The following is a 25,625-nucleotide window of genomic DNA, read 5'->3' on the forward strand; positions in this document are numbered from 1 at the left end:
TTGAAGGATACACACCTTTGGGTGAGGCCCTGGACCGGCATGTTATGTACAGCGCTTGGGGGCCCCAACAGTGAGGTTTAGTAATAGTGGGATCTCATGTGATTAGGTGATGTGTTAATACACTGCCAGTGGGGATTACAAATAGGTGCACACTACTAGGGTGCACTGGTGATTATGATGTTAATGCATAATGTGCATAATGTGCTTATGCTGTTGTGGCAATGTATGCACCCTAGGAGCAATTACGGTTATGCCTGAGAGGTGCTCATGAGATGTGTACTGTGACCAGTGTTTACTATGGTGCACTGAGGCTTTATGTGTGTAATATGCTCTTCTATGTAATGCTATGATGCATGCCTAATGTGCTCAGGCTAAGTGCAAAGTTACCAGTAGTTACTGGTTGCCCTCACTAACGGTGACATATATAATGGTTATGACAGTGGCCCGATTGGCTCTGTAGTGTATATAATCCATGTAAAGTCATACCAAGTGCCAGGTGGCACAGTGTATATGTGTAGTTATGTTCTAATGTGTTTTATGGATAATACAAAGGTTATTTTTACATAACCTTGTGTGGAGTTTATTTTGTGGTGTGCCTTGTGTGTCACTGCTGTGTGAGTGTGATGGGCAAACACTTTACACATTGCCTCAGGGATAAGCCTTGTGAGAAGTTGGCCTGATATATGCTGTCCACTAGTTATAGTGGGCACCTTGTATCAGTCCAAACAAACGCTTATTGGTTATAGGTTAAAGACAACTTTTATTGAAAGCTATCCTAGTGGTAGCTATGGAGAGCAGCCTTCAGGCTAAGTCTTGAAGGAATGTAAAGCAGCTTTTTACCAGTCTATAATCTCTTGAGTCACTAAATGAAAGATATCCACACCAGGTATATATATAAAATATATGTATTTATTACTAAACACACCCTCCTAGTCTCTTTATGAGGCTAGAGGTCAAAACACATAAGTTACACTTCAATAACCACAGTAAAATAGCACAAATACACGTCAGGCCCTAGGGGCGAGCCAAACCATATGGTACAAGAACCACGACTTAACCAGACAAAAGGTCTAGAATCTGTAGAATCGCTGAGACCTCAAGGAACCACCCAAGGTAGTGACACGGGGGACCCACTGGCCCGTGTGCAGTGTGTGAACACAGCCGCGAGCTCCCGATAGCTTCTATGGGGAAAGTCGCGGTTAGATTTTTAAAGATTAGGGACACTTAGAAATGAGTCAGGACCAAACCCTTTTGGACTTAGGAAGTTCTAGAGCTAGCACCCATGGGAGCACAGGAGCACTCGTGTTACCTCACCCAGGGAAGCCTGGTGCATAGGTGTCTTATGGTGTCGGGCCACGTCATCGATTTCAATGGGAGCTGGCGAAGAAGTGCTGCTGCCGTGAAGATGCGAAGTGTCCGAAGGGATTCAAGCCTGGATCGAAGATAAGAAGAACCTGAAAGCAGAGGGGACAGAGTATGGGTCACTAGCCAGTGACCAGGAAGGCGATGAGCAGATGCCCACCGATGTCGGGTGATTTCAGGTGAAAGAGGTGAAGCTTGACTCTTCAGCCACGAGGACCAGGAGGCGTCGAGGACGACCAGGAGCTGGATTCGAGCTGTCCCACGAAGGATGTCGAGTGCTACAGCGTTGGTGCCCGGATTGGACACAACAAGCCTTGGCAACAGCAACCCAAGCAGAAACAAGAAAAATGCTTCGGTGCAGACCAGCAAGCTCTGTGGGACTCACCACTTGGTTGGGAGTCAGGGCACGTCTGGAGCAACCAGGGAAGCCCAAGGAAATGCTAAGTTACCCCCTCAGGGACCCACCAGTCGATGGACCAGGGATCGCGAAGGGACCTCGAGACGAAACACAAAATGGTGGCCCACGGGTCACACGGAATGACCAGGCTGACAATCTTCAGTGGATTCAGTGCTCGAGGTGGGGGTTACAAGTCAGCCCAAGCACGACTTCAAGAGACATCGGGAAGTCAATGCATTTGCAGAAATGCACGGTGACCAGGAGTTCCGGTTCCACACTACTCACGAGGGCTGCGGGTCACAGCTTTGCTGGGGACTCGGGTCGGTATCTGAGATGTCTGGAAATCCTCTTCCTGGGCTGCAAATAATTCGGAGTCCGGCGGGAGCTTCGATAATGCAGACCGGCAAATTGCTTCTTTGGTGCCTGCCAAGTAGGGGAGTCACTCCTTCACCCCAAGGGAGATTTCATCAGTCCTCTGGTCTTGAGCAGAGCGTCGAAGGTCCAGGATTCAGCTTCAGAGTTTCGTCCAGGGTAATCTAAAATCTTAAGGACTGGGGTCCCATACTTATGCTAAGGTAGGGGGTTGGACATACTCTGGGGACCCACCTATGGGAGGGTTTGGAAAGAGGGGTGGCTACACCCATTTCCTTTGTCCAGTTTCGCGCCAGAGCAGGGGCTGGAAGTCCCTGAACCGGTTTGAGCTGGACTATGCACAGGGACACCAAATGTGCCCCCAGTGCATGACTTGAAAGCACTCAGAGAGTGCTCCCACCCAGCCCCAATACACATAAGCCTGTCTGGAAGGTGGTTACACCTCCCTCTGACAGGAAACCTATTGTCCAGGTCTCCCCTGCCGGAGTTTCGGTAAGCAGCAGAAGGCCAGACCGGTGTCTGTGGCTGCAGCATCCATTTTGTGATGCCAGGGCTCTATTAAGTTTCTACTGGGTATACCAGTGCTGTCATGTCTCTCCCTCTAGAAGGGTTGGATCATACTCCCACACCAGTTACTGGTGTGGGGGTATGATTCCAAGGTGTTTTGACGCCAAACACGACATGTTTCCATGCAGCCAGTCCAAAGTTAGCATTTACAGTTTGGTTATAATGCACTTAAGAGTATATGGTCAGGCTGCACTACAAACAGCATCAGACAAGGGTCTCTGAAAGCTGCAGAGGGGCTCTGCTCATGCAGGGGCACCCTCTCACATAAGAACCAAGCACTCTGCCTTCAGGATTGATAAAGGCCTGCCATAGGAGTGACGTATAGGTTTATAGCTGTGTATATAGGTTGTGATATAGGTACCCTATATCACAGTAAGAGGGTGCAGGCACCACCTTACCCAGGCTGCAGTAGCAGACCTGTGGTGTCATTTTGGGTGGCGTTCCAGGGGTGGCATGATACATGCTTCAGCCCCTGGTAGGCCTCTGGGGTACCTATGCCCTGGGTACATAGTATACCATATACTAGGGGCTTACAAGGGCACTTCAGATCCAATCTGACCTGTACCTAAAGTACATGGAATCATTTTAGGGAGGAAGCAGCTAGGCTGGGGCCCTGAATAGCAGGGTCTCAGCCAGACTAAAGTCGAAAAACAGTGAAACACCAGCAAAAAGTGGGGGTAAACATGTGAAGCAGATCCTACTCTCCTACAAGCCTGACTGCTCTAGCAAGCTACCAAGGAGGTGAGCAGCGGTTATCTTCAGTGTGTTACTCCCTTGACCTGACTAGAGTAGTGTTTCTGCCTGGTTTAGGCGCATGCCCTACACAACCAGAAATTCCATTTCTAGCACTAGCGATGGACCAATGATGCAATTACTGTTAAAAGTCGTGTTGCTAGGATAGAGGCCAAAATCTTGGAATCAATGTTTAACAGTAATATTGGATGGTAAGATCAGCAGCTCTCTGGGGGCTTACCTGATTTTGGTATAACCACCACTGTGGCTTCATAGAGATCTACTGGTAGTGCCCCCTCTTCCCGTGCCGCCTGGAACATAGTTAGAAGGTGAGGGGCCAACAGACTAGCGTTTTGCTTAAAGAATTCCACTGGTAACCTGTTTGGCCCTGGAGATTCCCCATGTTTTTGTCTATTTATGGCGTCTTGCACTTCAGTTAGGGTAATTTCTGTCTCTAAGGCTTCCATATCCATTCGCTGTAAGGTGGGAGTGTCCATACTGTCAAGGTATTCTGTTATTTGTACTTCATTTGCTAGTGGCCTAGCCTCGTATACCTACGTATAGAAGTGTGCGAAAGCTCCCGCTATGGTGTGTGCAGTTCTGTGTCATTCCCCCAGCTCTTGTATCTGGGTCACCCAGTTCGCTTCTTTTTCCCTCCTGCACAGCCATGTCAGGAGTCTCCCTGCTTGGTCTAGGGTCCTGCTTGAGGTCACTCGCTATGACTCGGCCTCCAAGGCTCTCGCAGAGCTACACTGGTTGCCCATCAGCAAATGTATTCATTTAAAAACATTATGTATTGCGTTTAAGGCTACACATGTCCTTGGCAACTGTTGCAACTTCTCAATCATTACATCCCAGCCAGATTACTCAGCTCATCAGACTGTGGCAACCCGATTATCCCCAAGGTACACAAAGTTAAATGGGGAGGAAAAAGCTTTGCATATACCACCTCTAAACTTTGGAACTCCCTGCCTATTTTTCTCAAAAAAGAATCCAATATGTTTGATTTCAGGAGGCACCTAAAAACCTGGCTCTACTAACGCATCTCCATCGCTACCTCTGCTTGCCTACCCTTGTTAAGCGCCTAGACACCTCCAGGTACTTGTAGCGCTATATAAATTCTTCATTTCATTTCTATCTCCTGTCTCATAGAGTCTATGATGTGTGGTCTAGATTTGTGTCAGAACCTCCTATTCTGTTAGGGCACGAAATTCCCTGCGAGTGACTGCTAGTTGTCTTAGCAAGGCGGCTTCAGTATCTGGGGTAATGCTGCTCTCAATTTCTAGGAGCTTTTCTTTTAAGGTTTCTATTTGGCGAGTTTCGTCCCTTCGCTTACGCGCTATGGCATCCTGCACTCTGCCTCAAAGCACTGTCTTGTAAGCCACCCAGAGGGTGAGCTGTGAGGTCACTGACCCCTTGTTCTCTTGGAAGAATAGCTCAGTTTCCATTCTTTTTAGTCCGACAACCGTTTTGCCGCGGAGCTCCCAGGCGTTCAGTCTCTAGTCAGATCTCTGCCTGTTACATCTGCCTTCAACTGTCAACCATAACGGTGAGTGGTCGGAAATACCCCTTGCTAGGTATTTCACCTTATCTACTGTATGTATTTCACCCACCGGGGCAAAGAAGCAGTTGAGTCTAGAATAGACACTATGTGCTCCCGAGAAATAGGAAGAAGTGTGGTCTAGTGGGTGTTGTTGCCTCCAGAGGTCGGTCAGTCCCAGCGACCTCGCAAAGTCCGCTAGTGGGGTGGGGACACCGTTCCTGTGGCAGTACGCATGCGGTCAAGGCTTGGGTCAATTATATCGTGAAGTCTCCTCTAACGATGTGCATGGATGGGCCCGATTCTAAACGAATCTTAGCAATTGCATCAAGGGTGCTGCAGTCGTGGCGGGGAATAGGCGCTGATTAGTGTAAGCTCTTGTCATACCTAGGTCCCCTGGATAGCAACAAAGGTTCCATTGGGGTCTGTCAAGATTTTGTTTGTATAAAAAGGGGGGTGTTTTCCTAATTAGTATGGTGACACCTCGTGCCCCCGGAGAAAATCCTGCATGGGCCAGGGTTATATAAGTCTCCCTTCCAATGAAAGCACAATGTGTACCCCAAAGGTGGGTTTCCCGTAAAAAAAACAAAATATATATCATGTTTAAGTCTCTTAATGTACCTGGTGACTAATCCCCTCTTAATCTTGCTACCTAGCCCACTGACATTCCATGTTAGTGCTGTGTATGTTTCGTCACTCATCGTATGATCTCCTATATTTGACATTATGTGTACAAGTGGGTCTGTCTGCTGGTCTCTTTCCCTCTGTTCCTGTCTATAAACCATATCGCTCCTGTTTCTGGCTGTGTGGAAAGCGTATTTAACAATGAAACTGTGAAACTTTTGATCCTTTGCCCTATCCCCCCCACCCCACTTTCTCCTAAACCCTACGCCTATTCCCTGAACTGCCAACCTGACAACTTGGCGTAGGTTCAGTTTGAGGAGTCTGTAGCCCCACCCCTTGCCCGCTAGTTTCTAACTAAAGTGATAAAGGATATGGATTTCAAAGGAAACGCTTCGCTCAGAAAAAAGAAAATGCTGAGACCAACAATGCCTGGGGGAGGGGGGGGCTCTATAGCAGTTCTACCGTTCATCTGCTATTGGCGCGCCCATGTTTCAACCCTCCTCGCCACTTTTTTACTTGCTGATGATGCATGTTCTCTACAGTTCGTGTCTCTGTTCCTTGGTCTTCCATACGGTTAATGTTCTCGAGGAGTGGATGATCCCTGTCCGTGTCCACGAAAGATTTCTTTTCTGATTGGTCTGTGTGGGTGCTTTCCTATTGACTGGAGTATTTTTTTTTCCCCCTGGCCTGGGTCAGGTCCTCATCCGATGTCGCACATCTGTCCCCCCGGCCTGGGCAGGGTTCCCTTCAGTGGGGTCCCCATTTGCATTTTGTGTTCACGCCTGAGCATGCTTCTCTTTTTTACTCTCAGTGGTCTGGGTTCCCATCGTGTTGCTGTGTCTTTGGGTTGCGATGCGCTGGTTCTCATGTCCCGTTGTTGCATGGGACATTATTCTATCCAGGCCCATGCTTCCTCTAGGGTTTGAAAGAATTGTGAGGTACCTTGGAAGATAAATTTGAGCTTAGCAGGGAAAAGAAACATGTATAGGATCTGCATGGCTCTCAGTTTGACCTTCACCGAACTGAATGTTCGCCTCATCTTCTGCACTACCCTGAAATAGTCAGGAAAGATCATTATCTTGGCGTTGGCAAGTTTGAGTTCATCAATGCACTATGATTCTCTAAGAATTATGTCTCGATCTTGGTAATTTAAGAACTTTGCTATTAATGTTCGCGGAGGGACCCCAGGTGGTGGTCTTGCATTGGGCATCCTTTGGGCCCGTTTGATGATAAAACAGGGTAAAAATGTTGCCACTGCTCGTGTCAAGAATTCCTGTCATACGAGGGGAGGAAAACGGTAACCAGCGAAAACGGACTACATCTCCCAGGATGCTTAGCGGTTGAGAGGTTATGTAAACAGGAGAGCTGTTACATAACTCAAGGGAAACACGCCCTTATGTAAACAGGAGAGCTGTTACATAACTCAAGGGAAACACGCCCTTATGTAAACAGGAGAGCTGTTACATAACTCAAGGGAAACACGCCCTTATGTAAACAGGAGAGCTGTTACATAACTCAAGGAAAACACGCCCTTATGTAAACAGGAGAGCTGTTACATAACTCAAGGAAAACACTCCCTATAAAGGGAGGAACCGGGAGGTACAAGGCTGTCGGATATTGTGTTCACACCGACGTACCTGCTTCGTGAAGAGCAGTGCTCCGGAGTGGTGCTCCAGTAAGGCAAGAACGGAGGTAGGTCGAGTCGTTACTCCCTGGGCCGTGTCTTGCCCCATCGTCACCTGTGAAGGACCCGGAAGCTCTACCGGTCAACCATTGAGCTTCGCTTTTTGACTCGGCTGAGTCCAAGCGCAGTGGCGCTTTTGCTGGTTGGAGTCGTAACTCCCAGCCCGACCAGAGACACAGGGACTGCCAGCTGTAACGAACACCAGGAGGTGTTTGCCGCGTTACAGACTCGGAAGTCCACAGGATCGATCGAGCGGCTGCTCTCGGTTCAGTCTTCTTGCTTGTGATTGGGGTATCGGTGACACATCACCAGGAGGTGACTCCGCGTCCCGGTGCAGTCTAAGGAAGAGGTTGAGCGGCTGCTCCCTTCAGGTAGAGACCCCGGCTGGGTGTTTCCCTGACTCCTCGATTCTCCCCAACACTCTTCGTGCCCCTCACAGCCTACCGATTGGCATTGTCGGCCATTTCATTTCTGCCCTCTGTTGGCATACGCCGGGATCGGCGTATATGCAGAGGACGGTTAGGACCATCCGTGCTGTGGGCTGGTAACGTACTTAGCCTGGAGGATTCCAGTGACTATAACTTTTGTTTGTTCTTTGTATTTTATTTGCCTTCATTAAAAGAACTAACCCTTCACAAGTGGTTGCGTCCTCATTGTCGTGTCTGTTAAACGATCCTGAGACGTTCAGGGCGTTACAAAATATCCGACCTTAATAACACTAACTGTCTCCCGGTCGATAACAGACATGGCAACACTTGATGATGTGCTGGCTGCTTTAGCGGCCATGCAAGTTGAAGTGGCTGCCTCTAGGCAAGAAACAGCCGATGTAAAAGCCAGACTGGATGCTATCCAATTGGACCCGCTCACGCCCAGCACCTCCCTGACGAACCAGACCCCTGCGGTAGTAGTGGAAATGCCGGTAGCCATCCCCTTGGCAACACCAGAGAGGTACAGTGGGGATCCTAACACAGTGCAGGTATTCCTCACACAAGTGGCGCTACATTTATCGTGCAAACCAAAGGCGTTCCCCACGAGTCAGGCTCGTGTGGCTTTCCTTATATCCTATTTGGCTGGAAACGCGGCACAATGGGCCGTACCTCTGGTGAGCAGGGACGACCCCCTCTTATGTGATTGGGGTGCTTTTCGCGAGGAATTCCTGAAGGTATTCGACAGAAGGGCTGACTCGTACACGGCGGACCGTGAAATGCTTGAGTTGAGACAGGGATCCAACGACCTGGTGCAGTATCTCAACGCGTTCCGAAGGCTGGTTGCGGAAACCAAGTGGCCTGTTGCTAAACAGACGGCGCTCTTCCATCACGGGCTGTGCGATGAGCTCAAGGACGCTGTGGCTCATATTGACCCTCAACCCAAGACATGTGAGGGCCTTATCAACCTGGTATTACGGCTGGAACATAGGCTAAGTGAAAGAAAGGGGGATCATGGGAGAAAAGGAAAATCCCTTCCATCCTATGTGACGGTGGGAAGTCCTGAAACTTCCACCGCATCCAAGGGAGAACCCATGGACATCAGCGCAATACGAGCGAGCCTCACAGCCACGGAGAAAGAGTCACGCCGTAAACAAGGATTGTGCCTATATTGTGGCAAAAAAGGCCACTACGTACGTGAATGCCCTGCCAAACCGAAGACGTCACGTTATCGGGCCAACCGGTCGGTAACAGCCGTGGTGGACATACCGGCGGAAAACTAGAGGACTCCAAGACCAGAGAAGGGGCATCTCGGAGTCACTCATCCATCCCTTCACTTTCCAACTCGGTCACTAAGGGACAACGACACCTGTTTATCACGGTGCACGTGGGAGTGCATGACCAGTGGATACCCGTTGTGGCCATGGTGGATTCAGGGGCCACTGGCATGTTTATGGACCACAACGAGGCATGCAGGCTAGGGCTAGTGCTTCTTCCCAAAGCAGTACCCGAAGACGTCTATGCGGTAGACGGAAGGCGATTGGTGACGGGGCCCATCGGACAGCACACGGGGGTCCTTCCGATGAGATATGGGAGGAACCATTTGGAACAAATAGATTTTAACATCATCCGAGCGCCCCAATATGGCGTCATATTGGGATTGCCGTGGCTACAGAAACACAACCCCTTTGTGGATTGGCCAACACATCGCATCGAACTGACGTCACCGTATTGCATCCTGCATTGTGGAATAAGAACGGAATCCCTTGACGCAGATGAGAGCGGGAGTCAGACGGTGGCTACAGCGGCAGAAAAAGATGTGGCTCTCCCCCAGGCTTATCACAGTTTTGAGGATGTATTTGATGAGGTGAAGGCGGAAGTTCTACCACCACATAGACAGTTTGACTGCCAGATCGACCTGGTGCCAGGGGCCAGCGTTCCCAGCGGCAGGCTGTATGCCCTGACGGAGCCTGAAAACGTGCATCTCCGGGGGTACCTGGATAAACTCCTCAAGCTAGGATTCATCCGCCCGTCCAAGTCTCCGGCCGCCTCGCCACTCTTCTTCATCCCGAAGGCTAATGGGGAGCTGAGAGCCTGTGTGGACTTTAGGGCATTGAATGCGATAACCATAAAAAATCGGTACCCCTTGCCTCTCATCAGTGTACTTCTGGAACAGGTGAAGAAAGCTCGTATCTACACCAAGTTGGATTTGAAAGGGGCATACCATCTGGTGCGCATGAGGGACGGAGACGAGTGGAAGACCGCCTTTAAGACCAGGTTCGGCCTTTTTGAGTACCTCGTCATGCCGTTCGGTCTGTGCAACGCCCCGGCAGCCTTTCAGTACTTTTTGAATGAGGTATTCAGAGAGGAGTTGGATATCTACGTGGTCGTATATATCGACGACATCCTCATCTATTCGTCCAGTGTGGAGGAGCACGTACACCACGTCAAAGCTGGGCTCCAAAAGCTGAGGGAAAACATGCTGTTTTGTAAACTCAGCAAGTGTGACTTCCACGTCACATCCGTGGAATTCCTCGGAGTGATGCTGAGTCCAGAGGGACAGGAGATGGCAGAACGAAAGATCAAGGCGGTGAAAGAATGGCCGGTGCCCCAAAGCGTGAAGGACGTCCAAAGTTTCATTGGCTTCGCCAACTTTTACAGGCGGTTTATAGATGGATTTTCAGGAGTGGTGGCCCCAATCACACAGCTACTGAGGAAGTCCAAGGAGTTTGTCTGGTCCCCTGAAGCGAACAAAGCCTTTGAGGCCCTGAAAAGCGCCTTTGGTAAGGCGCCGGTGTTGGCTCACCCCGATCCGGATCTCCCCTACGTGGTGGAAGCGGACGCGTCGGATGTGGCGCTGGGGGCTATCTTGTCCCAACGCAACCACGACACAGGGGTGCTTCATCCCGTTGCGTACATGTCCCGCAAACTCAACGACGCCGAACGCAACTACCATATTGCGGAGAAGGAGCTTCTCGCAATCAAGGACGCCTTCACCGAATGGAGGCATTGGTTGATGGGGGCAAGACATGTGGTATCGGTGTACACGGACCATCGGAACCTACAGTTCATGACGGCCACTAGACACCTTTCTCCCAGGCAGCTGCGGTGGATGATCTTCTTTGCGGGGTTCAACTTCCGCATCACATATCGGCCGGGGACGGAAAACCGGAAGGCGGACGCCCTGTCCCGTCAATCTGCAGTTAAGGAACCATTGCCTGCAACCGAGCGTTCCATCATTTCCCCGAGGATGGTATTGGGGGTTATCCAACCGGATACTTTCCTGAGGGGAATAAAGAGAGGGATCAGGTCATTCGCATGGCGGAGGTGGCTCCTCAGTCACAGAGAATGGCAGCTGAAGGACGGGATACCCCTGAAGGGCAGGTGCCTATTGATACCCACGCCTAGGCTAAGGAAACAAGCATTCATCTGGTGCCATGACTCTCCATGCGCAGGTCATTTGGGCTTTGAAAAAACGGTGGCTAGCATGGGACGGCATTTCTGGTGGCCAACCATGAGAGTGGATGTCAGGAGGTGGGGACAGGAGTGTCCTACGTGTGCTACCATGAAGGCCGACCATGGCCGAACCCAAGGGCTCTTACATCCACTTCCGACCCCGGATAGACCATGGGATAGCATATCACTGGACTTCGTGGTGGGCCTACCGGTAGACCAGGGGATGACGGCAATACTGGTGGTGGTGGATTACTTGACGAAAATGGGGCACTTCATCCCCTGCAAGAGAGTCCCTACGGCCGGGGAATTGGCGTCACTACTCCTAAAGAATGTGGTACGACTGCATGGATTACCTGGGGTGATCGTGTCGGACCGGGGGTCGCAGTTTACTGCGCAATTCTGGAAGACTTGGTGCACTGCGCTGCATGTTAAGACCGCCCTGTCCACCAGCTACCACCCTCAAACGGACGGCCAAACCGAGCGCCTGAACCAAACGCTCAAACAGTATCTGCGATGTTTTGTGGACCAGGGCAGGGAAGAATGGGTCGACTTGCTATGGGTTGCAGAGATAGCCTATAACAACGCCACTCACAGCTCCACACAGTCATCTCCGTTCTATAGCAACTATGGCCAACATCCCAGGTTCTTGCCATTTCTACATCCGTTCAGAGAGGACAGGATTCCCGCCACAGCGGACAGGGTGGCACACATAAAAGACACGTTGATGCGCTCAAGGGCTGTCCTAATAGAGGCCAAGAGAAGATACAAGGCTGCGGCAGATAGGAAGAGAAGGCCCGGGCCACTGTACCGCACTGGAGACTACGTCTGGATATCCACAAGAAACATGAGGTTTCGAAAGAACAGTGTGTTCCATCCCAAGTACATGGGCCCCTATCGAATTACCAAGTGTATGGGTCCCGTGAACGTGAAGGTGTGCTTGCCCCAGTCATTGCGGATACACCCTGTCTTTCATGTATCATTGCTCAAACCAGCACCCTCCAAGCCGTCTGGGACACCTAGGCCGGTATGCGTGGAGTCGGAGGTGGAGTATGAAGTGTCGGGCATACGGGCGTCCAAATGGCGCAGGGGGAAGCTGTGGTACCTGGTTGCGTGGAAAGGCTATGGCCCGGAGGAGCATTCATGGGAACCGGCTGAAGGGGTTCATGCTCCGCGCTTGGTCTCCTTGTTCCATCGGCGTTTTCCTGCCAGCGCTGGACCCGTGGGGAGCCGCTGAGAGGGAGGATGTACTGTCAAGAATTCCTGTCATACGAGGGGAGGAAAACGGTAACCAGCGAAAACGGACTACATCTCCCAGGATGCTTAGCGGTTGAGAGGTTATGTAAACAGGAGAGCTGTTACATAACTCAAGGGAAACACGCCCTTATGTAAACAGGAGAGCTGTTACATAACTCAAGGGAAACACGCCCTTATGTAAACAGGAGAGCTGTTACATAACTCAAGGGAAACACGCCCTTATGTAAACAGGAGAGCTGTTACATAACTCAAGGAAAACACGCCCTTATGTAAACAGGAGAGCTGTTACATAACTCAAGGAAAACACTCCCTATAAAGGGAGGAACCGGGAGGTACAAGGCTGTCGGATATTGTGTTCACACCGACGTACCTGCTTCGTGAAGAGCAGTGTTCCGGAGTGGTGCTCCAGTAAGGCAAGAACGGAGGTAGGTCGAGTCGTTACTCCCTGGGCCGTGTCTTGCCCCATCGTCACCTGTGAAGGACCCGGAAGCTCTACCGGTCAACCATTGAGCTTCGCTTTTTGACTCGGCTGAGTCCAAGCGCAGTGGCGCTTTTGCTGGTTGGAGTCGTAACTCCCAGCCCGACCAGAGACACAGGGACTGCCAGCTGTAACGCACACCAGGAGGTGTTTGCCGCGTTACAGACTCGGAAGTCCACAGGATCGATCGAGCGGCTGCTCTCGGTTCAGTCTTCTTGCTTGTGATTGGGGTATCGGTGACACATCACCAGGAGGTGACTCCGCGTCCCGGTGCAGTCTAAGGAAGAGGTTGAGCGGCTGCTCCCTTCAGGTAGAGACCCCGGCTGGGTGTTTCCCTGACTCCTCGATTCTCCCCAACACTCTTCGTGCCCCTCACAGCCTACCGATTGGCATTGTCGGCCATTTCATTTCTGCCCTCTGTTGGCATACGCCGGGATCGGCGTATATGCAGAGGATGGTTAGGACCATCCGTGCTGTGGGCTGGTAACGTACTTAGCCTGGAGGATTCCAGTGACTATAACTTTTGTTTGTTCTTTGTATTTTATTTGCCTTCATTAAAAGAACTAACCCTTCACAAGTGGTTGCGTCCTCATTGTCGTGTCTGTTAAACGATCCTGAGACGTTCAGGGCGTTACAGCTCGGGAGTCACGTAACCATGACATCAGAGCCTTCCATTCCCTCTGAGAATCAGATGAAGCGTAGGTTGTTTCTGCGTGCCTTATTTTCCGCATTGTCCACTTTCTATACTATCTCTCTCATGGTTGCCTTCAAGTCTTTAATGACTGAATGCAGTTTTTGTGTCATTTCTTCTACTTATGCGATGCACATTTCAGTTTGGGTCACCTGTTCCGAGATGTTGCATATGTCTTGACGCAAGAGGGAGACTTCCAATCTTATTTCTGCCAATTTGCCCTCAATGGCTTCTCTAGAGTCGTGGATCGCTTGGAGGATGACTGTGTTGTCTGCTGATCCTGAGGGTTCTCCCTCTGTTTCTGTTGGTGGTAGGAGCACTTTTGTATAATTGTCCATTTTACCTTGCTTTTGGGTTTTGGGGTCCTTGTCCCTCACTATTACTTTAATTGAAGGAATTAAATATTTTAGTGGGCTTGTAGTGAGTTCTCTATCGCGGGGGACCAAAGGGCAAGTGCTATTTATTCAAAGTTAAATGGAGTTGAAGAACCCCTTGTCCACTGAGCCGCGGGGGCCACGTCCTCTGCATGCCAGCCACAGGTCTTTTTACGTGTCTCAGTTGCAAAGCACGTACCATCCGCCATCCCAGGCAGCCTCCAGGTAGGTCCAGGTCGCTCAGCACAGCGGAGACCACACCAGGCGTGACCGGGTGCAGCGAGAAGCAAACGGTGCCGCAGATGGGCAGCGGGGGCCTCCTCTGGGCCCCAGGCAAGTCTGCACACACAGAGGGTCTCCGGGCTGTCACCTGCAGCCCAGCAGGAGAACGAGACTCAGTCCGTTGAGACTCGCCCAAGCGCAGTCCCTCTCACCGGAATTGGTGATTCCATGATTGGCATATTTGATTTACTAGTCAGTCCCTAGTACAGTGCACTATGTGTGCCAAGGGCCTGTAAATCAAATGCTGCTAGTGGGTCTGCAGCACTGGTTGTGCCACACACATAAGCAGCTTGTAGATGTAACTCAGACCTGCCACTGCAGTGTCTGTGCAAAGTTTGGTACTGCCATGTCGACTTGGCAAATGCACCCACTTGCCAGTCCCTAACCTTCCCTTTTCTTCCGTGTGAGTCACCCCTGAGGTAGGCCCAAGGTACCCCTGTGGGCAGGGTGTAGTATGAAAGGTAGGACATGCCCTGATGTGTGTGGCATGTCCTGATAGTGAAATACTGCCAATTTAGTTTTCACTATTAAAAGGCTATCTGTCCCATAGGATAGCATCTGAGTTTATTTATAACATCTTATAGATATAACTTACCATTGAGACAAGATAGGAAAGTAAAGTTTAGTATGCCTGAAATCAGAATATAATGATGCGTCTTTTAGTGAGGAGGAATTTTACATTCTGTGTTTGAAAATACCACTTTTAGAAAGTAGGTATTTTCTTGCTTAGCCATCCTGTGTGCCTCTGATTTGTGGACTGACTGTCTGGCTTTGGAGTGACACGGACTGGGGATGTGCATTCTGTTCAGACAGCCACTTGGGGGGAGAGGTGTGGCCTGCCTTTTCAGGGTGAGTCAGGGCAGGGCCAAATAGACCTGGGCTGCCATTAGAGTGAGGAGGAGATTTATTTCACACCTGAATGGTCCTTGTCTGCCTTAGACAATGCTGTCTCCACCTACTGCCACGAAGCTGCACCAAAGAAGACAGAATTGGTTTAGGCTTGGCAAACAGCTGTCACAGAGAACAAAGGATTTTGTATTATAAAAGGAGGGGGCCAGACTTTTAGATCACTTCTGGGAATCAAGAGGAACCTTTGCCAGGGAGAAGAGCTGGAGAAACTGAGGAGGAGTACTGCCCCCCCTGCTGTTTGTTATCTGGGGTTGGGTTGCAGTGGCTGTTTCTGCCAATGAAAGGAGAAGGACTTTGCTGTGTGCTGTGTCCCTTGCTTGAGGGAGATCTCCAAGGGCTTGAAATAGAGCTTGCCTCCTGTTCTCAAGTATCAGGGACACAAAAACTTCACCACCAGCTCCCCTGAACTTCCTTGCTGGGAGTTTTGACCTGCTAAGAGGTGCCTGCTGCTGTTTGGGAGCTGGAAAAGTAACGCAACTTCAAGAAGCGCGACGCGTCCGTACTGGTTTCCGACACATTGCCGAAGAAACAGACGCAGCGCCTGCCCACGGATTGAGAAATCGCTGTATGCCGCATTGAGTGCACCGATCTACGAAGGCCGAGATCACTGCACCCATTCAGACGCAGGACCTGCTATGCCGCTGCAAGAACCAACGCATCGTGGGACCGCGGCTGAAGAAATCAACGCAAGTGCTGTTGCCACTGCCGCATACCCGATCCTCACGCATCGCACCAGGGTGCCAAGTCTACAAGGACACCGGGGACGCAGTAGGAAACCGATGCATCACCTCCCCGCACAGTAACAAACCGACTTCAGGAAGGGACCGACGCATCACCTCCCCTTCAGGAAGGAATCGATGCCTCACCTCCCCTGCGTGGCAGCAAGGATCCGACACATCACCTCCCCTCGAGTAAGGAGCAGACGAATCACCTTCACTGCGCATAAGTAACCGACATCACCTTCCCTCCGGCTGTTCTTGCTTTTGACGCATCCAAGGTACTTTGTGTTGAAAAGTGTTGCATCTGCAATTTGCTTTGAACAGAATGATTTTTACCTTTTGAAAGTCATATTTTAATTACTGAATTGTGTTTTTTTTTTCCGTTTTGGTCTTGTTTGGTTTAGATAAAGAGTACTTATTTTTCTAAACTGGTGTGGTGTCCATTTGTAGTGTTTTCACTGTATTACTGTATGTGTTCACAAATGCTTTACACACTGCCTCCGAGATAAGCCTCTCTGTTCTTGCCAAGCTACCAAGGGGGTGGGCAGGGGTTATTTTAGAAGTGTATCCCCGTACCCTGCCTAGGAAGAAGGGTCCCTACTTGGACAACAGTGCAAACCATTGCCAACTAGAGACCCCCATTTCTAAAATTGCCTGAATATTTCTAAGCCTCTGAGGAGGTCAGAAGGTCTTCATAAGAGTTGAGCTGAGCTCAATGTTAATGAATGTCAGATTCTGTGCAGGAGTGAAGTGAGACTTTTGGGCACTGATTGTAATGGCCAGGTCATGGAGAAGAGTAACCGTCAAATGGAGATGTTCCTGTATTAGAGGCAGGGACTCCAACCTCCACGTACGGAAATGCATGGACTCCCAACCTCTTCAGCAAACATACCAGGACTGCCTGCACCTTTGTGAAGTGAATTGGGGAACCGTCAATTGAAAATGCTGGGACCCCACCGTGAACCTCAAGTAGTGCTTCTGAGCAGGTAGACTTAGAAGAAGAAAGCAGGCGGACTGGATATCGACAGACAGCAACAAATCTACCAGTTTCAAGGCCAACGGAACCTGGCTCAAGGACAGCATTTTCGAATCAGGTTCGGAACCAGAATGGATTTAGGTCTTGGCCTGAAATCCCCAGGTATTAACAATGTTGATACTAATTTTTGAACATGGGCATTATTATAATAATTTTCACTCACAAATGAGTGGGGAAAAAAAGCATTACTGTATTAATTACCTAAGACTAACTTGACACATTTATATTACTGCTTCTTCTCAGGCAAAAAGAGCATTGATTTAGTTACTTTTTTGCGGCACATGAAAAATTATTTCTGCTATCCAGGTCATTCAAGTACATTTTGTGCAATTAAACCATATAAAAAGCATTGCTGTGGGCTACAATCTTCATGTAAAAAACAAGGGAGACCCTACTCACAAGGAACCAGAGTAAGTATTATATAAACAGAAACAGTGGTTTCTGTGGACAATGTAATTAATAACAATGGAAGTAGGCACAATGGCTTTGAAAAAGGGTTAGGTCGATGTCCAAAAGAGAAGAAGAAACCATATACTACTGAATGTTTAGTAATTTCAACAGTTATTTATACATACAACACCAAATTCATATTCAAAAAACATTGCAGGGTGTCCCCAGTGAACAAGGAACCTACAAAAATAGTGACATGTTGCGACATAGAAAATTGGTTTCCAACAATAGTAAAGTTGACCATCAAAAGTAATGTACAATGAACACAGCTTCCCAATTTAATAGTAGGGCTGGTGAATGGTTTGCTTTGAGTTTTGTAGATGGTGTTTCGATCCCCTTAACGATAAGGGGGTCTCTTCAGGACCTAGTGATGTAGGGACATCTGAGAAGAAGGAATCACTGTCAGAGTCACACCACAAGGAAAGTGAAAGTGTAGGAAAGGTATTCACATGGGACCCAGCCGGGCACCCAGTGAGGGGGAGAAACTGACAGTCTGGGCAAATGCAATGATCTGCAGAACCACTGTATTGAGTGTGTCAGGAATTCTGAACAAATGGAAAGTACATGACAATCCGTGTACTTGCCGAGGTCTCAGTGCTAGAGCAATTAATGGTTAAACCAGAACCATTAAAACCGTAACTTTTTGTTTCTTTTCCAGAGAAAATGTGAGTAGAAAAAAGATAAATAACAGCAAGCAGTTTATTAAGGTACTAGATAATTAATTAATTAATTAATTGTGGGTTTATATAGCGCTAGAATCAACTCCCGGAGGAGTATCTCCGCGCTTCGACCGCTGGGGAACCCATCCTGGCTCAACCTGAGAGATGGTCCCTAATGGGTATCTCTAAGGTGCGACCAAGCATCCCCGGCGGTCTGGGGGGGCCGTTGTGAAGATGAGGCAAGCTAATGCCCAGAGTTGCCGAGTGTGGTCCCTGACTGGAGTAGGCACCGAGGCGAGAATTATCGAGCCCGCTGACTCTGGTCCACGACCCTGCCGCGTCGGGAATCGAACCCTGGTCCCGGGCCGTCCTCTGCTTACGGGTCTGCCGCCTCTAACCAGTGAGCCACACCTCTCCACATAGAGGGTGTGCAAAATAGTTACAGGGTTTGGAGCATCACATTTTTAAACATCAGTGGTTTGCGAAGTGATAAGCTGCCAAAGTTATTTAAAATGAAATAAAAATAAACGCAGCAAAGGGGGCATGTGTGGTAGCAGGAATACTGCTGAATATCACAATGAACATGCCGCACACCTACGCCCTAAAGTCCTGAAAGCAGCACCCCACCCTTGCTGGAATTCTTACAACAGGGAATGCAAAGTATGTAACTTAATGGGTCGTGGTGATCGTGTTAAACATGTCAATATTCGACAATGTCATCAAATGTAAATTTGGGGGTCATTCTTTTTATAACCTGGTACTTAGTCATGCAGTCCTTAATATTCAAATCCAGTGCTTCTTGTTTCTGATTTTCTCCCAATATAAAAGGGGCTTCCGAACCAGGCAGTAAAATAAAATAATGTATAGTTAATGACGTGTGTGGATGTTTGAAGACTAAGTTGACTTCACTGGGAGTCATTGTCGGACCACTTCACAATTAAAGTGAAACAAGACATTGCTCATAGTCAAATAGTGGATGTATGCCCATGTACATCTACAACAGATTTAGGCAGCAAAGATAAAACCTACAATACTATATTGACACATAAATCTGTAAAACAAATCAAAAGGTACCAGTCTGGAAAATAAAACTGTCAAGTATACACCATCTAAACCACTTTGCAGTTATAATAATAAAGTGCAATAACAGGGTTATCTTGCAATGGGTGAAATGGCTGTTACTCCTGAACATTGTTCACATAAATCCACATGTTGAAGTGCCTGAGACGATGGTTAGGAATGACAGATTGGCCTATTTAAATATACACATGTATATAATCCTTCATGGGTTCCGGATTAGCGTGCTACTCGTCGAAAAAAGCACTTTGACGCCTCGTCAGAGGTACTAAGCGTTATATAAATGCAATTACAATAATAAGTGACATACCTGGAATTTAAGCTACCGAGTCCAAATTTCTTTGCAATACCTTGCAGCATTTTTACTGGATTGGCATCTTCAATAACTCCTTTTCCCTTTTTGGTGGGTTTGTGCTTGCCCTTCTGTCTTTCGTTATCGGCCTGCATTTGGTTACTTCTAAACACTTCATATGCAGATTTTCCATGGTAGTCCTCAAGGAAACTTACTTTCTGCAGGTCTGAAATAAGGCTATCTTGGTGCTCAGTTGTTTTATCCCTTTGTATAATTTTAGGTTTGTATCCTGTGGTTAGGAGGTCGCAACTATCTGTATAGATGTATTGCAAAAGGTATGTAAACAGCTCAGGATTAACTTTCTCCATCACAAAAAGGTCGCATCCAACAGCGTCTTCAGACTTCTGATAAATATCCAAGGTTTGATATTCATAGTCAGTGCTTTCATTAGGAAGGAAAAGCTTTCTGAAGAAATCAGAACGCATTGCTAAGATATATTTGTGAACAGAGAACATTCTGGTACCAAGTTGAAATGTAACATCATGGATGCGGTCCATTTCATCCATTTCATTGAAAAAATTACCAAACTCCTCTGCAAACGTTGATGGAGAGACAGTTGGGATTTCGATAAGGCTAAAGGAGAAAAAGTAAGAAAAAACAAAGTTACACAAAACTGGAAATTACATGTTTTCACAACTATATGCTGGAATGAAATAGAAGCCAGTTTTATTATAATTCGTATGTATGTAAAATTACAAGAATAACAAAGTTTTTCATAATCTTGCATTTTAACTTCCACTGTAATCCTTTTTTTAGGTAGTCTAGCTATTGGTAGTCTAGAGATAGCTTTAGCTTTCTTGCTAACCTCCTATTTTCCAAACCAAGTACTAACAAAAAGCATACACACACACACCAGAGCCAATTCTCTACCCACGTTCTCCTAACGAAGGACTGGATGCAGACACAAAGATACTGCTCAAATTTCATTTAATCAGAGGCCATTTCTTGCCATAACGCGTCTCTGCTGTTGGCGCCCTGTGCGACAATATTTGTTGGCACCCCACCCCCCCATGACCACCTCTGCCTCAGATTCCCTCACTAGCACCCTTTAACAGTGCCCCCCCCAGACTCCATATCCACTGTCTCTCAGATTAATTTAGTTTTATAGCACCACTCATACGAGGGCAAGGTGTCCGAGCACTTGACATCACACACACATTGCACTGAGACAATCAGGTGTGTGTAAATCACTGTATAGGAAATGTTTCATCAGACAGGACTACAAGGGGTAACGTAGGTGAGAAATGTCATCGATACTGGTAGGCAATAGAGCTTAAGAGTCCTTATTCTTTAAAGCACAAATTCAGAATATAAAACGTAACATCATTGTTAGGGGTTCTCTTTATTCATAAGAATAGTTTTCTTCCCAAATGAACCCTTTTGGCAAGATTAGGATAATGAAAGACTGGGCAAAAACACATATAGCCCTAACATATACCTTGCAGTTTGCATGCAGCTCTTTGATGACAGTTAATAGCTCAATGGTCTATGTTAGGATTTTGACTAATAAACGACAAGTAACAAAAGGAGCTCTCTTACAGAAGCAATAATCCACTGACCTATTTACATAATATGCAGTTTGTTAGCTGCGTGGTACACGTTCTTAGCAGCAGGCATTTTAACGCTCTGCACTACCTTAAGATAAGTCAAAACTTCCGGATTGATCTTGACATTTTAATTGATGCCTGAAAATTGCTGGAGGCCAGGAACGCAGCAGCAGGTGCTCTTAAAATGATAATATACTTGCAAAAATGACGCCCCCACACTAAGTCAGCGCCCGGTGCGGTGGCACCGATCGCACCGCCCTAGAGCCAGCCCCGCATGCGGCCTTGATCACAGTACAATAGCGGCGCTGTTTTCCTTGCTTTAAATACCTATTGAGATATCATAGATTCAGAAAACATAACGCAAAGAGCTCGTACATTAAGCATTTCATTGCATTTAAAATAAAATCATTGTTGTACATAAATAGTACATAATCACGCTATCACAAAATTATAAATTCAAATTTGAACAACCAGTGCGAATTCTTGGTTTCAACAAACTTGAAATTAATCACCGTTTGATTATGTGATATCACATTACACATTAAATTAATTAAAGCTTGCATTCTGGTAATTTGTAGAGCGTGATCATAATAAGTGTAAAACTGCGCCCAAATGGGAAACCTCATCATATATGTTGCATTTTTAAACATCATATTATTAGTGTCTTATGCAATGTGTACGGTACATAAATTCTATGTTAAAACAAATAACTAGATAAACAATAATAATACAACTAGATAAAGATGAGAAGGATTAGCAGCTGCATACTTAATATCTAAATAAAAAATCATTATAGTCACGTAGTGAAGATATCGGCTATTTTTCACAGATGGGGCACACTACGCTCAAACAACTGAATTACAAATGTGTATAATTCATCAATATTTAAGCAATTTGATGTTTTGGAATCGAGATTTAGGACATTTCATTTCAAGTTCTCTCAATGCTTACAAAAAATCGCCACTCCTCTTGTTGCTTTGGATTGCATTTATGAGGAAATAACTCAATTGAATCACGAATGAGCACTTCAGGAAAATGCCTAGCCACGGGATATATGTGGTCCATATTTTGTATAGCTCTAATGTGTTATAAGACCCGTTTGTGGACATGGAGTGTAGTAATATCAACGTATCTTAGGGGGACACCTGTACATCAAGAAACTCAAAGCAAATTCAGTCTTGCAGTTGTATACAGCCTTAATCTGATAAGGTCTATCATGGAAGGGAATTAAGTATTCAGTGATGTTTACCCCAATTTGGCAAGCTCTACACTTAGTGCACCTACGGAACCCATTACTGGGACTCAGCCAGATTTTTTGACTTGACACTCCTGTACTGTTCCTGACAAGAGAGTCTTGCATCGAGTAAGCTCTGCAATATGTTATGAGGATGCTTTGTGGAATTTCAGGATCAAGTACTGGGACTGATTTAATAATGTGCCCATGTTTCCAAATTAGGGATCTCAGTGCTTTGTCCTGATTGCTATAGGGAGTGATTTATCTAATTACACCTCCGCCATGCTTTTGGTTTTCTTATCTAATAGAATTGCTTCCTTTTCTTTTCTATTAACTGCAGCTTGTGTATGTGTGAATAGCTCACTGTTGTAGCCTGTGGTGTCTATGCATTATATTTCAGTGCACTTTCTTTACATGTATAATTTAGAATGTTACCTTGTGCTGGATTTTGTTGTAAAAGGATGGCGTAAGGAAAGGTCGGTTGATTCTGAATTACAACCATTCTGTAAGATCACAGATGAATTATCTCTTGAAGGCAAGATCTTAGTCAGAGAGGGTAAATTAATTCCTCCATTTTGCTTCCGGCAGAGAATCCTAGAAACTGCGCATTCAGGTCATTTAGGTATGACTGCTACCAAACGCAAAATACGCAATGATTTTTGGTGGCCTTTTGTAGATCGAAATGTAGAATTATTGGTTAGTAACTGTACACAATGTTCATACAGTGACAAACACTTGGTTACGACTACATGTATAATTTAGAATGTTACTTTGTGCTGGTCAGAATAGTCTGTGTACTAATTGCTATGGAATGTTAGGGCAATGTATTGGAACTGCTCTACAGTCAGTTGGAGCCACCACCTTGAGCCCTCTATACCTGTGTGCATCTGTTTCCTGTTTACTGCAATTAACACATTCAAGGATTGAAGACTCCTCATCTTATTGAATGACTATACAAGTTGCTGAAGAGAGAACACTTCATAGTCTCTTTCACTGACTCTAGATAACATATCATCTTGGCATTTTAACGCATCAGCCTTTATACTACAATTTCTCTTTGCGCGGAGAGTCTCGCCATATGGTATGCTGGCCTGCAGATGATGGGGTGAAAACTTTAGGCATGTAATATTGTAATGCCTGTGGTGTCATTCCTGAACAATCGAGATTCTAGTCTATTGTCGCTTATGAATTCTTAAGAATCTAAATATTTTACTGGAGTCTTGCCGATTTCACTTGCAGAGTGTAAGTTTAAACTGTTTTTGATTTCATTAAAAAAATGTGAAGAGGCTCTAGTGACAGGTGCGGTCACTAGAGCCTCCTCACAGAACAGATAATCTATTAAGCATATCCATGTTACCACATGTGCCTCTCAAGCCACTCTATGGTCATTGCGGGGCACCTGTTCCTTCCACCAGCCCTTGTGTAGGCATGCAAACTGGGGGGGCGAAACAGATATACATCACCAGAGAGAGGTTTCCTTCTGGGATCGAACCCGTCGTCAGGTGGTGCGCAAGGCCGGCGGAGCCACAGCCGGACAAAATTATCCAAGAAAAGTTCAGTGAAGCACACACTCAAAATGATATCCTGCTCGTGCAAAAAACTTTATTCCTCAGTTGCATCGCGTTTCGACAGTATCTCTCTGTATCTCTCTGTATCTCTCTGTATCTCTCTCTCTCTCTCTCTCATGTTATCAATGAAATAGCTGCCATTACTCTTTACTGTGAAAAACTGTAGCCGTTGTGGAAATTAAGTAAAGAGCGATATAATGGGAAACTGGAAAGTAATACTGTCCCCCCCGTCCGTCCCCCCCATATTTAGAGAAGAGGCGTTTATAGCAGAACTATATAGCTTTGTTAATGATTTCCCGGGCTGGTTAAATTTCTAGAGGAACTTTCAGTTAACCTACAACCAGTGATCTATTCAAATACACGCTTTTTGCTATTGCACATGTACATCCACTGAAAACATAGTTCCTCAGAGTTAATAATGTTAAGTCATTCGGCATTTACTAGTGAGTGGTAATATGCATCTACAAATATATCCATGTGTATATATATACACATCTCTAAAATATTATATATACACACACACACGCATACACGTGTTACCAACCTGTGGGGACTATGTGTGTATATCTGCCTTGTGGGAACTAACCTTTCCCAATGGTTTTAAATCACAATCATTACAGACAATTATTAAGAAAACAATCAAGATACAGGATCCTGCTTCAAATATACAAATATAGCTTCATTTCATCACGCGCACAGAACTATCCTTATGGGGACTTCAACACGTGTTACTATCCTTGTTTGGACTTGCTGTAAACTTTTCATTTGTGATAGAATACAGTCATTAACAATTTGCTAAATGCTATTTGTCAGTACTATACCTAAATTACATGATAGTTTAGTCATATAGGAACAATGCCATGTGTCCTAGGGACAAACATAAATGGGATTTGAATGATAATGCTTTTTTTAAGGGGAAAACAATAGCATATGAACTGTACATTTAGCCTATATCTGAGTGCTAGCACACTTTAATAAATAAGAAAACAACTTATAGTTAAATTAATTTAGATCCCAAAGATCCTAAAGGGTGATCAAATGGAAAAGCCAAGCTGGGATTACCTGTTTTTTTATTACCTTCACCACTAGGCATTTTCTTCATATGACTGTGCAATAACAGTTCCAAAATATATGGCATATGATTATAATAATGTTCTAGAGCTCACAGTGTGTGTGATGATAGTCATGTTCAAGTCCCCACAGAGCTAGTGTGTTATTATATTGATAGTCAGGTCCCCACAGAGATAGTGTGTGATTATATTGATGCCCAAGTCTCCACAGAGATAATGCGTTATTATATGGATGCCCAGGTCCCCACACAGATCGTGTGTGATTATATTGATGGCCAGGTCCCCACAGAAATAGTGTGTTATTATATTGATACCCAGGTCCCCACAGAGATAGGGTGTGATTATATTGATGCCAAAATCCCACAGAGATAGTGTATGATTATATTGATAACCAAGTCCCTACACAGATAGCAATAATTACACTCACTCTCCTGTCCCCATAGACATAGTGCCTGATTATATTTATGCTCAAGTCTTCGCAGAGATAGTGTGTGATGATAGTTATGTTGAAGTCATGTGTGTTAGTATGTCATTATACTGTTGCTCAGGTTGCGACACAAAGCGTGTGATTCAATTCATGCTTAACTCCTCCAAGAGAAAGTGTCTGATTAAAGACATGAAAAGTTCCCCACAGATAAATTGTTTGATTGTAGTCAAGTCCAAGTCCCCAAAGAAATAGTTTATAATGATATTTATATAAAATTTCACGTAGAAATAGTGTGTTATTATGCTAAGTCCGCACAAATATAGCTTTTAATTTAAATTA

General features: G+C 46.4%; 1 protein-coding gene across 4 annotated transcripts in view; it reads right to left on the minus strand.

Annotated features, from left to right (window-relative positions):
• Positions 1–25,625, minus strand: part of IBTK (inhibitor of Bruton tyrosine kinase) — a 700,505-nt gene that overhangs the window by 328,330 nt on the left and 346,550 nt on the right. For all 4 annotated transcript variants that reach the window (XM_085611015.1, XM_085611017.1, XM_085611016.1 and 1 more), the window contains one exon: positions 19,399–20,013. In XM_085611015.1, coding sequence (XP_085467141.1) covers positions 19,399–20,013 — 615 coding nt within the window. The remainder of the gene's footprint in view (positions 1–19,398; positions 20,014–25,625) is intronic.

This window comes from Triturus cristatus, chromosome 6 (assembly GCF_964204655.1).
Source record: "Triturus cristatus chromosome 6, aTriCri1.1, whole genome shotgun sequence".
Classification (NCBI taxonomy): domain Eukaryota; kingdom Metazoa; phylum Chordata; class Amphibia; order Caudata; family Salamandridae; genus Triturus; species Triturus cristatus.